Here is a 15,716-nt window from a genome sequence, read left to right on the forward strand (position 1 = left end):
GACCAGGACAGAGCGCCCGACCCCCTCCCACCGCTCTGCCCCCTCAGGGCGGAAACGGCTGATCCCGTGACCATGGCTGCTTCTATGGACTTCCGGTCTGGCGGCTGATGCCGGAAGTAGCAGACTGGCCTGTGATCATGGCGGCTGGAGACTCAGTGAAGAGGATGGCGGGCCAGGCCGGACTGGGATGGAGGGCTCCGGGGCTCGTCCTGCTCCTACTAGCGGGTGAGTGGGGACTGGCAGCCTGTATAACCCAGTGAGCACCCGGACTACATCTCCCATGATGCACTGTCTGTCAGTGTTATTATTAATAATCTCCTATAACAGGGACAGACACCCAGATATACAGAGTACATCTCCCATGATGCACTGTGTCTGTCAGTGTTATTATTAATAATCTCCTATAACAGGGACAGACACCCAGATATACTGAGTACATCTCCCATGATGCACTGTGTCTGTCAGTGTTATTATTAATAATCTCCTATAACAGGGACAGACACCCAGATATACTGAGTACATCTCCCATGATGCACTGTGTCTGTCAGTGTTATTATTAATAATCTCCTATAACAGGGACAGACACCCAGATATACTGAGTACATCTCCCATGATGCACCGTGTCTGTCAGTGTTATTATTAATAATCTCCTGTAACAGGGACAGACACCCAGATATACTGAGTACATCTCCCATGATGCACTGTGTCTGTCAGTGTTATTATTAATAGTCTCCTATAACAGGGACAGACACCCAGATATACTGAGTACATCTCCCATGATGCACTGTGTCTGTCAGTGTTATTATTAATAATCTCCTATAACAGGGACAGACACCCAGATATACTGAGTACATCTCCCATGATGCACTGTCTGTCAGTGTTATTATTAATAATCTCCTATAACAGGGACAGACACCCAGATATACTGAGTGCATCTCCCATGATGCACTGTGTCTGTCAGTGTTATTATTAATAATCTCCTATAACAGGGACAGACACCCAGATATACTGAGTACATCTCCCATGATGCACCGTGTCTGTCAGTGTTATTATTAATAATCTCCTATAACAGGGACAGTCACCCAGATATACTGAGTACATCTCCCATGATGCACTGTGTCTGTCAGTGTTATTATTAATAATCTCCTATAACAGAGACAGTCACCCAGATATACTGAGTGCATCTCCCATGATGCACTGTGTCTGTCAGTGTTATTATTAATAATCTCCTATAACAGGGACAGACACCCAGATATACTGAGTACATCTCCCATGATGCACCGTGTCTGTCAGTGTTATTATTAATAATCTCCTATAACAGAGACAGACACCCAGATATACTGAGTACATCTCCCATGATGCACTGTGTCTGTCAGTGTTATTATTAATAATCTCCTATAACAGGGACAGACACCCAGATATACTGAGTACATCTCCCATGATGCACCGTGTCTGTCAGTGTTATTATTAATAATCTCCTATAACAGGGACAGACACCCAGATATACTGAGTACATCTCCCATGATGCACTGTGTCTGTCAGTGTTATTATTAATAATCTCCTATAACAGAGACAGACACCCAGATATACTGAGTGCATCTCCCATGATGCACTGTGTCTGTCAGTGTTATTATTAATAATCTCCTATAACAGGGACAGACACCCAGATATACTGAGTACATCTCCCATGATGCACCGTGTCTGTCAGTGTTATTATTAATAATCTCCTATAACAGGGACAGACACCCAGAAATACTGAGTACATCTCCCATGATGCACTGTGTCTGTCAGTGTTATTATTAATAATCTCCTATAACAGGGACAGACACCCAGATATACTGAGTGCATCTCCCATGATGCACTGTGTCTGTCAGTGTTATTATTAATAATCTCCTATAACAGAGACAGACACCCAGATATACTGAGTACATCTCCCATGATGCACCGTGTCTGTCAGTGTTATTATTAATAATCTCCTATAACAGGGACAGACACCCAGATATACTGAGTACATCTCCCATGATGCACTGTGTCTGTCAGTGTTATTATTAATAATCTCCTATAACAGGGACAGACACCCAGATATACTGAGTACATCTCCCATGATGCACCGTGTCTGTCAGTGTTATTAATAATCTCCTATAACAGGGACAGACACCCAGATATACTGAGTACATCTCCCATGATGCACTGTGTCTGTCAGTGTTATTATTAATAATCTCCTATAACAGGGACAGACACCCAGATATACTGAGTACATCTCCCATGATGCACCGTGTCTGTCAGTGTTATTATTAATAATCTCCTATAACAGGGACAGACACCCAGATATACTGAGTGCATCTCCCATGATGCACTGTGTCTGTCAGTGTTATTATTAATAATCTCCTATAACAGGGACAGACACCCAGATATACTGAGTACATCTCCCATGATGCACTGTGTCTGTCAGTGTTATTATTAATAATCTCCTATAACAGAGACAGACACCCAGATATACTGAGTACATCTCCCATGATGCACCGTGTCTGTCAGTGTTATTATTAATAATCTCCTATAACAGGGACAGACACCCAGATATACTGAGTACATCTCCCATGATGCACCGTGTCTGTCAGTGTTATTATTAATAATCTCCTATAACAGGGACAGACACCCAGATATACTGAGTACATCTCCCATGATGCACCGTGTCTGTCAGTGTTATTATTAATAATCTCCTATAACAGGGACAGACACCCAGATATACTGAGTGCATCTCCCATGATGCACTGTGTCTGTCAGTGTTATTATTAATAATCTCCTATAACAGGGACAGACACCCAGATATACTGAGTACATCTCCCATGATGCACCGTGTCTGTCAGTGTTATTATTAATAATCTCCTATAACAGAGACAGACACCCAGATATACTGAGTACATCTCCCATGATGCACTGTGTCTGTCAGTGTTATTATTAATAATCTCCTATAACAGGGACAGACACCCAGATATACTGAGTACATCTCCCATGATGCACTGTGTCTGTCAGTGTTATTATTAATAATCTCCTATAACAGGGACAGACACCCAGATATACTGAGTACATCTCCCATGATGCACTGTGTCTGTCAGTGTTATTATTAATAATCTCCTATAACAGGGACAGACACCCAGATATACTGAGTACATCTCCCATGATGCACTGTGTCTGTCAGTGTTATTATTAATAATCTCCTATAACAGGGACAGACACCCAGATATACTGAGTACATCTCCCATGATGCACCGTGTCTGTCAGTGTTATTATTAATAATCTCCTATAACAGGGACAGACACCCAGATATACTGAGTACATCTCCCATGATGCACTGTGTCTGTCAGTGTTATTATTAATAATCTCCTATAACAGGACAGACACCCAGATATACTGAGTACATCTCCCATGATGCACTGTGTCTGTCAGTGTTATTATTAATAATCTCCTATAACAGGACAGACACCCAGATATACTGAGTACATCTCCCATGATGCACCGTGTCTGTCAGTGTTATTATTAATAATCTCCTATAACAGGGACAGACACCCAGATATACTGAGTACATCTCCCATGATGCACTGTGTCTGTCAGTGTTATTATTAATAATCTCCTATAACAGAGACAGACACCCAGATATACTGAGTACATCTCCCATGATGCACTGTGTCTGTCAGTGTTATTATTAATAATCTCCTATAACAGGGACAGACACCCAGATATACTGAGTGCATCTCCCATGATGCACTGTGTCTGTCAGTGTTATTATTAATAATCTCCTATAACAGAGACAGACACCCAGATATACTGAGTACATCTCCCATGATGCACTGTGTCTGTCAGTGTTATTATTAATAATCTCCTATAACAGGGACAGACACCCAGATATACTGAGTACATCTCCCATGATGCACTGTGTCTGTCAGTGTTATTATTAATAATCTCCTATAACAGGGACAGACACCCAGATATACTGAGTACATCTCCCATGATGCACCGTGTCTGTCAGTGTTATTATTAATAATCTCCTATAACAGGGACAGACACCCAGATATACTGAGTACATCTCCCATGATGCACCGTGTCTGTCAGTGTTATTATTAATAATCTCCTATAACAGGGACAGACACCCAGATATACTGAGTACATCTCCCATGATGCACTGTGTCTGTCAGTGTTATTATTAATAATCTCCTATAACAGGGACAGACACCCAGATATACTGAGTACATCTCCCATGATGCACTGTGTCTGTCAGTGTTATTATTAATAATCTCCTATAACAGAGACAGACACCCAGATATACTGAGTACATCTCCCATGATGCACTGTGTCTGTCAGTGTTATTATTAATAATCTCCTATAACAGGGACAGACACCCAGATATACTGAGTACATCTCCCATGATGCACCGTGTCTGTCAGTATTATTATTAATAATCTCCTATAACAGGGACAGACACCCAGATATATTGAGTACATCTCCCATGATGCACTGTGTCTGTCAGTGTTATTATTAATAATCTCCTATAACAGGGACAGACACCCAGATATACTGAGTACATCTCCCATGATGCACTGTGTCTGTCAGTGTTATTATTAATAATCTCCTATAACAGGGACAGACACCCAGATATACTGAGTACATCTCCCATGATGCACCGTGTCTGTCAGTATTATTATTAATAATCTCCTATAACAGGGACAGACACCCAGATATACTGAGTACATCTCCCATGATGCACTGTGTCTGTCAGTGTTATTATTAATAATCTCCTATAACAGGGACAGACACCCAGATATACTGACTGCATCTCCCATGATGCACTGTGTCTGTCAGTGTTATTATTAATAATCTCCTATAACAGGGACAGACACCCAGATATACTGACTGCATCTCCCATGATGCACTGTGTCTGTCAGTGTTATTATTAATAATCTCCTATAACAGGGACAGACACCCAGATATACTGAGTACATCTCCCATGATGCACTGTGTCTGTCAGTGTTATTATTAATAATCTCCTATAACAGGGACAGTCACCCAGATATACTGAGTACATCTCCCATGATGCACTGTGTCTGTCAGTGTTATTATTTATAATCTCCTATAACAGGGACAGACACCCAGATATACTGAGTACATCTCCCATGATGCACTGTGTCTGTCAGTGTTATTATTAATAATCTCCTATAACAGGGACAGACACCCAGATATACTGAGTACATCTCCCATGATGCACCGTGTCTGTCAGTGTTATTATTAATAATCTCCTATAACAGGGACAGACACCCAGATATACTGAGTACATCTCCCATGATGCACTGTGTCTGTCAGTGTTATTATTAATAATCTCCTATAACAGGGACAGACACCCAGATATACTGAGTACATCTCCCATGATGCACTGTGTCTGTCAGTGTTATTATTAATAATCTCCTATAACAGGGACAGACACCCAGATATACTGAGTGCATCTCCCATGATGCACTGTGTCTGTCAGTGTTATTATTAATAATCTCCTATAACAGGGACAGACACCCAGATATACTGAGTACATCTCCCATGATGCACTGTGTCTGTCAGTGTTATTATTAATAATCTCCTATAACAGGGACAGACACCCAGATATAGTGAGTACATCTCCCATGATGCACCGTGTCTGTCAGTGTTATTATTAATAATCTCCTATAACAGGGACAGACACCCAGATATACTGAGTACATCTCCCATGATGCACTGTGTCTGTCAGTGTTATTATTAATAATCTCCTATAACAGGGACAGACACCCAGATATACTGAGTACATCTCCCATGATGCACTGTGTCTGTCAGTGTTATTATTAATAATCTCCTATAACAGGGACAGACACCCAGATATACTGAGTACATCTCCCATGATGCACTGTGTCTGTCAGTGTTATTATTAATAATCTCCTATAACAGGGACAGACACCCAGATATACTGAGTGCATCTCCCATGATGCACTGTGTCTGTCAGTGTTATTATTAATAATCTCCTATAACAGGGACAGACACACAGATATACGGAGTACATCTCCCATAATGCACCGTGTCTGTCAGTGTTATTATTAATAATCTCCTATAACAGGGACAGACACCCAGATATACTGAGTACATCTCCCATGATGCACTGTGTCTGTCAGTGTTATTATTAATAATCTCCTATAACAGAGACAGACACCCAGATATACTGAGTACATCTCCCATGATGCACTGTGTCTGTCAGTGTTATTATTAATAATCTCCTATAACAGGGACAGACACCCAGATATACTGAGTGCATCTCCCATGATGCACTGTGTCTGTCAGTGTTATTATTAATAATCTCCTATAACAGAGACAGACACCCAGATATACTGAGTACATCTCCCATGATGCACTGTGTCTGTCAGTGTTATTATTAATAATCTCCTATAACAGGGACAGACACCCAGATATACTGAGTACATCTCCCATGATGCACTGTGTCTGTCAGTGTTATTATTAATAATCTCCTATAACAGGGACAGACACCCAGATATACTGAGTACATCTCCCATGATGCACCGTGTCTGTCAGTGTTATTATTAATAATCTCCTATAACAGGGACAGACACCCAGATATACTGAGTACATCTCCCATGATGCACCGTGTCTGTCAGTGTTATTATTAATAATCTCCTATAACAGGGACAGACACCCAGATATACTGAGTACATCTCCCATGATGCACTGTGTCTGTCAGTGTTATTATTAATAATCTCCTATAACAGGGACAGACACCCAGATATACTGAGTACATCTCCCATGATGCACTGTGTCTGTCAGTGTTATTATTAATAATCTCCTATAACAGAGACAGACACCCAGATATACTGAGTACATCTCCCATGATGCACTGTGTCTGTCAGTGTTATTATTAATAATCTCCTATAACAGGGACAGACACCCAGATATACTGAGTACATCTCCCATGATGCACCGTGTCTGTCAGTGTTATTATTAATAATCTCCTATAACAGGGACAGACACCCAGATATACTGAGTACATCTCCCATGATGCACCGTGTCTGTCAGTGTTATTATTAATAATCTCCTATAACAGGGACAGACACCCAGATATACTGAGTACATCTCCCATGATGCACCGTGTCTGTCAGTGTTATTATTAATAATCTCCTATAACAGGGACAGACACCCAGATATACTGAGTGCATCTCCCATGATGCACTGTGTCTGTCAGTGTTATTATTAATAATCTCCTATAACAGAGACAGACACCCAGATATACTGAGTACATCTCCCATGATGCACTGTGTCTGTCAGTGTTATTATTAATAATCTCCTATAACAGGGACAGACACCCAGATATACTGAGTACATCTCCCATGATGCACTGTGTCTGTCAGTGTTATTATTAATAATCTCCTATAACAGGGACAGACACCCAGATATACTGAGTACATCTCCCATGATGCACTGTGTCTGTCAGTGTTATTATTAATAATCTCCTATAACAGAGACAGACACCCAGATATACTGAGTACATCTCCCATGATGCACTGTGTCTGTCAGTGTTATTATTAATAATCTCCTATAACAGGGACAGACACCCAGATATACTGAGTACATCTCCCATGATGCACCGTGTCTGTCAGTATTATTATTAATAATCTCCTATAACAGGGACAGACACCCAGATATATTGAGTACATCTCCCATGATGCACTGTGTCTGTCAGTGTTATTATTAATAATCTCCTATAACAGGGACAGACACCCAGATATACTGAGTACATCTCCCATGATGCACTGTGTCTGTCAGTGTTATTATTAATAATCTCCTATAACAGGGACAGACACCCAGATATACTGAGTACATCTCCCATGATGCACCGTGTCTGTCAGTATTATTATTAATAATCTCCTATAACAGGGACAGACACCCAGATATACTGAGTACATCTCCCATGATGCACTGTGTCTGTCAGTGTTATTATTAATAATCTCCTATAACAGGGACAGACACCCAGATATACTGACTGCATCTCCCATGATGCACTGTGTCTGTCAGTGTTATTATTAATAATCTCCTATAACAGGGACAGACACCCAGATATACTGACTGCATCTCCCATGATGCACTGTGTCTGTCAGTGTTATTATTAATAATCTCCTATAACAGGGACAGACACCCAGATATACTGAGTACATCTCCCATGATGCACTGTGTCTGTCAGTGTTATTATTAATAATCTCCTATAACAGGGACAGTCACCCAGATATACTGAGTACATCTCCCATGATGCACTGTGTCTGTCAGTGTTATTATTAATAATCTCCTATAACAGGGACAGACACCCAGATATACTGAGTACATCTCCCATGATGCACTGTGTCTGTCAGTGTTATTATTAATAATCTCCTATAACAGGGACAGACACCCAGATATACTGAGTACATCTCCCATGATGCACCGTGTCTGTCAGTGTTATTATTAATAATCTCCTATAACAGGGACAGACACCCAGATATACTGAGTACATCTCCCATGATGCACTGTGTCTGTCAGTGTTATTATTAATAATCTCCTATAACAGGGACAGACACCCAGATATACTGAGTACATCTCCCATGATGCACTGTGTCTGTCAGTGTTATTATTAATAATCTCCTATAACAGGGACAGACACCCAGATATACTGAGTGCATCTCCCATGATGCACTGTGTCTGTCAGTGTTATTATTAATAATCTCCTATAACAGGGACAGACACCCAGATATACTGAGTACATCTCCCATGATGCACTGTGTCTGTCAGTGTTATTATTAATAATCTCCTATAACAGGGACAGACACCCAGATATAGTGAGTACATCTCCCATGATGCACCGTGTCTGTCAGTGTTATTATTAATAATCTCCTATAACAGGGACAGACACCCAGATATACTGAGTACATCTCCCATGATGCACTGTGTCTGTCAGTGTTATTATTAATAATCTCCTATAACAGGGACAGACACCCAGATATACTGAGTACATCTCCCATGATGCACTGTGTCTGTCAGTGTTATTATTAATAATCTCCTATAACAGGGACAGACACCCAGATACACTGAGTGCATCTCCCATGATGCACCGTGTCTGTCAGTGTTATTATTAATAATCTCCTGTAACAGGGACAGACACCCAGATATACTGAGTACATCTCCCATGATGCACTGTGTCTGTCAGTGTTATTATTAATAATCTCCTATAACAGGGACAGACACCCAGATATACTGAGTACATCTCCCATGATGCACTGTGTCTGTCAGTATTATTATTAATAATCTCCTATAACAGGGACAGACACCCAGATATACTGAGTACATCTCCCATGATGCACTGTGTCTGTCAGTGTTATTATTAATAATCTCCTATAACAGGGACAGACACCCAGATATACTGAGTACATCTCCCATGATGCACTGTGTCTGTCAGTGTTATTATTAATAATCTCCTATAACAGGGACAGACACCCAGATATACTGAGTACATCTCCCATGATGCACTGTGTCTGTCAGTGTTATTATTAATAATCTCCTATAACAGGGACAGACACCCAGATATACTGAGTACATCTCCCATGATGCACCGTGTCTGTCAGTGTTATTATTAATAATCTCCTATAACAGGGACAGACACCCAGATATACTGAGTACATCTCCCATGATGCACTGTGTCTGTCAGTGTTATTATTAATAATCTCCTATAACAGGGACAGACACCCAGATATACAGAGTACATCTCCCATGATGCACTGTGTCTGTCAGTGTTATTATTAATAATCTCCTATAACAGGGACAGTCACCCAGATATACTGAGTACATCTCCCATGATGCACTGTGTCTGTCAGTGTTATTATTAATAATCTCCTATAACAGGGACAGACACCCAGATATACTGAGTACATCTCCCATGATGCACCGTGTCTGTCAGTGTTATTATTAATAATCTCCTATAACAGGGACAGACACCCAGATATACTGAGTACATCTCCCATGATGCACTGTGTCTGTCAGTGTTATTATTAATAATCTCCTATAACAGGGACAGACACCCAGATATACAGAGTACATCTCCCATGATGCACTGTGTCTGTCAGTGTTATTATTAATAATCTCCTATAACAGGGACAGTCACCCAGATATACTGAGTGCATCTCCCATGATGCACTGTGTCTGTCAGTGTTATTATTAATAATCTCCTATAACAGAGACAGACACCCAGATATACTGAGTACATCTCCCATGATGCACCGTGTCTGTCAGTGTTATTATTAATAATCTCCTATAACAGAGACAGACACCCAGATATACTGAGTACATCTCCCATGATGCACCGTGTCTGTCAGTGTTATTATTAATAATCTCCTATAACAGAGACAGACACCCAGATATACTGAGTACATCTCCCATGATGCACTGTGTCTGTCAGTGTTAATATTAATAATCTCCTATAACAGGGACAGACACCCAGATATACTGAGTACATCTCCCATGATGCACTGTGTCTGTCAGTGTTATTATTAATAATCTCCTATAACAGGGACAGACACCCAGATATACTGAGTACATCTCCCATGATGCACTGTGTCTGTCAGTGTTATTATTAATAATCTCTTATAACAGGGACAGACACCCAGATATACTGAGTACATCTCCCATGATGCACTGTGTCTGTCAGTGTTATTATTAATAATCTCCTATAACAGAGACAGACACCCAGATATACTGAGTACATCTCCCATGATGCACCGTGTCTGTCAGTTTTATTATTAATAGTCTCCTATAACAGGGACAGACACCCAGATATACTGAGTACATCTCCCATGATGCACCGTGTCTGTCAGTGTTATTATTAATAATCTCCTATAACAGGGACAGACACCCAGATATACGGAGTACATCTCCCATGATGCACTGTGTCTGTCAGTGTTATTATTAATAATCTCCTATAACAGGGACAGACACCCAGATATACTGAGTACATCTCCCATGATGCACCGTGTCTGTCAGTTTTATTATTAATAGTCTCCTATAACAGGGACAGACACCCAGATATACTGAGTACATCTCCCATGATGCACCGTGTCTGTCAGTGTTATTATTAATAATCTCCTATAACAGGGACAGACACCCAGATATACGGAGTACATCTCCCATGATGCACTGTGTCTGTCAGTGTTATTATTAATAATCTCCTATAACAGGGACAGACACCCAGATATACTCAGTACATCTCCCATGATGCACCGTGTCTGTCAGTGTTATTATTAATAATCTCCTATAACAGGGACAGACACCCAGATATACTGAGTGCATCTCCCATGATGCACCGTGTCAGTCAGTGTTATTATTAATAATCTCCTATAACAGAGACAGACACTCAGATATACTGAGTACATCTCCCATGATGCACTGTGTCTGTCAGTGTTATTATTAATAATCTCCTATAACAGGGACAGACACCCAGATATACTGAGTACATCTCCCATGATGCACTGTGTCTGTCAGTGTTATTATTAATAATCTCCTATAACAGGGACAGACACCCAGATATACTGAGTACATCTCCCATGATGCACTGTGTCTGTCAGTGTTATTAATAATCTCCTATAACAGGGACAGACACCCAGATATACTGAGTACATCTCACATGATGCACTGTGTCTGTCAGTGTTATTATTAATAATCTCCTATAACAGGGACAGACACCCAGATATACTGAGTGCATCTCCCATGATGCACTGTGTCTGTCAGTGTTATTATTAATAATCTCCTATAACAGGGACAGACATCCAGATATACTGAGTACATCTCCCATGATGCTCTGTGTCTGTCAGTGTTATTATTAATAATCTCCTATAACAGGGACAGACACCCAGATATACAGAGTACATCTCCCATGATGCACTGTGTCTGTCAGTGTTATTATTAATAATCTCCTATAACAGGGACAGACACCCAGATATACTGAGTGCATCTCCCATGATGCACTGTGTCTGTCAGTGTTATTATTAATAATCTCCTATAACAGAGACAGACACCCAGATATACTGAGTACATCTCCCATGATGCACTGTGTCTGTCAGTGTTATTATTAATAATCTCCTATAACAGGGACAGACACCCAGATATACTGAGTACATCTCCCATGATGCACTGTGTCTGTCAGTGTTATTATTAATAATCTCCTATAACAGGGACAGACACCCAGATATACTGAGTACATCTCCCATGATGCACCGTGTCTGTCAGTGTTATTATTAATAATCTCCTATAACAGGGACAGACACCCAGATATACTGAGTACATCTCCCATGATGCACCGTGTCTGTCAGTGTTATTATTAATAATCTCCTATAACAGAGACAGACACCCAGATATACTGAGTACATCTCCCATGATGCACTGTGTCTGTCAGTGTTATTATTAATAATCTCCTATAACAGGGACAGACACCCAGATATACTGAGTACATCTCCCATGATGCACCGTGTCTGTCAGTGTTATTATTAATAATCTCCTATAACAGGGACAGACACCCAGATATACTGAGTACATCTCCCATGATGCACTGTGTCTGTCAGTGTTATTATTAATAATCTCCTATAACAGGGACAGACACCCAGATACACTGAGTGCATCTCCCATGATGCACTGTGTCGGTCAGTGTTATTATTAATAATCTCCTATAACAGGGACAGACACCCAGATATACTGAGTACATCTCCCATGATGCACTGTGGGTTAATGAAGGCGTCACCATTGCTTGAAAGGGAGTAAGTAATTGTGTAATATCATATCTATTTGATAAATGATATATTAAAGGGACACTCCACCACCCAACTGCAAAAAAACACTTTTTTGTAGATATACCCTCAATTAAAAATATGTATGGATTTAATTATGCACATTTTCACTGGGGCTCGATCTAAAAACTGCTTGAAATAGCTACAGCTTTCTTGTCTGTAGCCTTTGAAAAATCAAGAACAAAAAAACAAAACGGTAGATAATATTAAATAATAATCAGGGATGGGTAGCGTCACCGTAATACAGAGCGACTTGGCCTTTAAAAACCCGCCCCTTCTAACCCTTCCCAGACTTTCTGTGGCTGTCCAATCGTAGACTTTTCAATGCAGTTAATTGAGAAGTCTTTGCAAGGCAGGTGCTCTGGGCAATTGCTGCCTCTTGAGTTGGTACCACTGAGCTACACAACCAGAAAGTAGCAGGACCGGTTGTCTCGTTGACAGCCAGCGAGTTGTAAAAAGGTTAATTTATAAAAGTGCCAATTTCTACTAAAATTTGCACTTTTTGTAACATGAAAAAGGACACACTCTTCACACATAAAGGAGTGTTTGGAGTGTTCCTTTAATTTAATGAGAGTATGTTGACATTAAAGTTGACCTGATATCAAGGATTGTGTTGGCTTTGCTGGAAGTATATCCCCAGAGATTTAAACAAATATCACATTTTGTTAATTAAATATTGATAACAATCTGACAGTTGACAAACTACTCCTGTGATTGTGCGCTAAAGCTGTTAGTGATGCTTGTATGCTATCCAAAGACCTATGGAACGTAGTAAATAACCATTGCTTTGTATACACCTCAGGTATATGTCGTGCAAATTCAGTGGAGAGGAAAATCTATGTTAACCTAAACAATACTGCTCCATGTGTCCGCCTCCTCAACGCAACGCATCAAACAGGATGTCAATGTAAGTTACATATTAACTAGTGTTGTGAATAATAATTAAATAAAACCAGAAGTAGATATTCTGCAGGAAGAGACTGCTATGTTATAGTTTGTTAGATCAACTGTTGCTAAAGGTATTTCTACTGTAAATGGGTGCTACTTAATGCTAATGTTCTCCTGGGAAACCTTGGGTCCTGGTATTCATGTGGATGTTACTTTGATGCATACCATCTACCTAGAACATAGAAACTACTTGGATACCGTTGCTGTCCCTGATAGCAGTTGCCTTCTTCAGCATGGTAATGCACCCTGTCACACTGCTGAAAATGTTCAGGAATGCTTTGAGGAACTTAATTTCAAGGTTTTGCCTTGGCTGCGCAAATTACCCAGATCTCAGTCTGGTTCAGCATTTGTAGGATGTGCTAGAACAACAAATGTAATCCATGTAGGCCCCAACCTACAGGACTTAAATGATCAGCTGGTAATGTCTTGGTGCAAATACCACAGGACATGTTTACAGGTCTTGTGGAGTCCATGCCTTGACGCATTAGAGCTGTTTTGGCAACACAAGGGGGAATTACACGATATTGGGGGCGAGGGTGTGTGTGTGTTACAGTTGGTTATACTGGGTGGGTTTATATTATTAAAGGGACACTCCAGGCTCTCACACACGTTAGATGCACTGTGTAGGTTAGGTTACAGTTAGTTTTACTGGGTGGATTTATATTCTTAAAGGGACACTCCAGGCTCCCACACACGTTAGGTGCACTGTGTAGGTTAGGTTATAGTTAGTTATACTGGGTGGGTTTATATTATTAAAGGGACACTTCAGGCTCCCACACGTTAGATGCACTGTGTAGGTTAGGTTACAGTTAGTTATACTGGGTGGGTTTATATTATTAAAGGGACTCTCCAGGCTCCCACACACGTTAGGTGCACTGTGTAGGTTAGGTTACAGTTAGTTATACTGGGTGGGTTTATATTATTAAAGGGACACTCCAGGCTCCCACACATGTTAGATGCACTGTGTAGGTTAGGTTATAGTTAGTTATACTGGGTGGGTTTATATTATTAAAGGGACACTCCAGGCTCCCACACGTTAGATGCACTGTGTAGGTTAGGTTACAGTTAGTTATACTGGGTGGGTTTATATTATTAAAGGGACTCTCCAGGCTCCCACACACGTTAGGTGCACTGTGTAGGTTAGGTTACAGTTAGTTATACTGGGTGGGTTTATATTATTAAAGGGACACTCCAGGCTCCCACACATGTTAGATGCACTGTGTAGGTTAGGTTACAGTTAGTTATACTGGGTGGGTTTATATTATTAAAGGGACACTCCAGGCTCCCACACGTTAGATGCACTGTGTAGGTTAGGTTACAGTTAGTTATACTGGGTGGGTTTATATTATTAAAGGGACACTCCAGGCTCCCACACACGTTAGGTGCACTGTGTAGGTTAGGTTACAGTTAGTTATACTGGGTGGGTTTATATTATTAAAGGGACACTCCAGGCTCCCACACATGTTAGATGCACTGTGTAGGTTAGGTTACAGTTAGTTATACTGGGTGGGTTTATATTATTATAGGGACACTCCAGGCTCCCACACACGTTAGATGCACTGTGTAGGTTAGGTTACAGTTAGTTATACTGGGTGGGTTTATATTATTAAAGGAACACTCCAGGCTCCCACACACATTAGATGCACTGTGTTGGTTAGGTTACAGTTAGTTATACTGGGTGGGTTTATATTATTAAAGGGACACTCCAGGCTCCCACACACGTTAGGTGCACTGTCTAGGTTAGGTTACAGTTGGTTACACTGGGTGGCTTTATATTATTAAAGGGACACTCCAGGCTCCCACACACGTTAGATGCACTGTGTAGGTTAGGTTACAGTTAGTTTTACTGGGTGGGTTTATATTATTATAGGGACACTCCAGGCTCCCACA

General features: G+C 40.7%; 1 protein-coding gene across 2 annotated transcripts in view; it reads left to right on the forward strand.

The window, feature by feature from the left end:
• The first annotated feature begins 96 nt into the window (after window positions 1-96).
• NCSTN (nicastrin) overlaps window positions 97-15,716 on the forward strand; it is a 47,323-nt gene continuing 31,703 nt past the window's right edge. Inside the window, exons 1-2 of one of the 2 annotated variants that reach the window (XM_063439444.1) lie at window positions 97-225; window positions 13,681-13,785. In XM_063439444.1, the coding sequence (XP_063295514.1) occupies window positions 108-225; window positions 13,681-13,785 (223 nt within the window). In that variant the 5' untranslated portion in view covers window positions 97-107. The remainder of the gene's footprint in view (window positions 226-13,680; window positions 13,786-15,716) is intronic. The other variant, XM_063439443.1, reaches the window with a different exon arrangement.

The sequence above is a fragment of the Pelobates fuscus genome, chromosome 13 (genome assembly GCF_036172605.1).
Source record: "Pelobates fuscus isolate aPelFus1 chromosome 13, aPelFus1.pri, whole genome shotgun sequence".
NCBI lineage: Eukaryota > Metazoa > Chordata > Amphibia > Anura > Pelobatidae > Pelobates > Pelobates fuscus.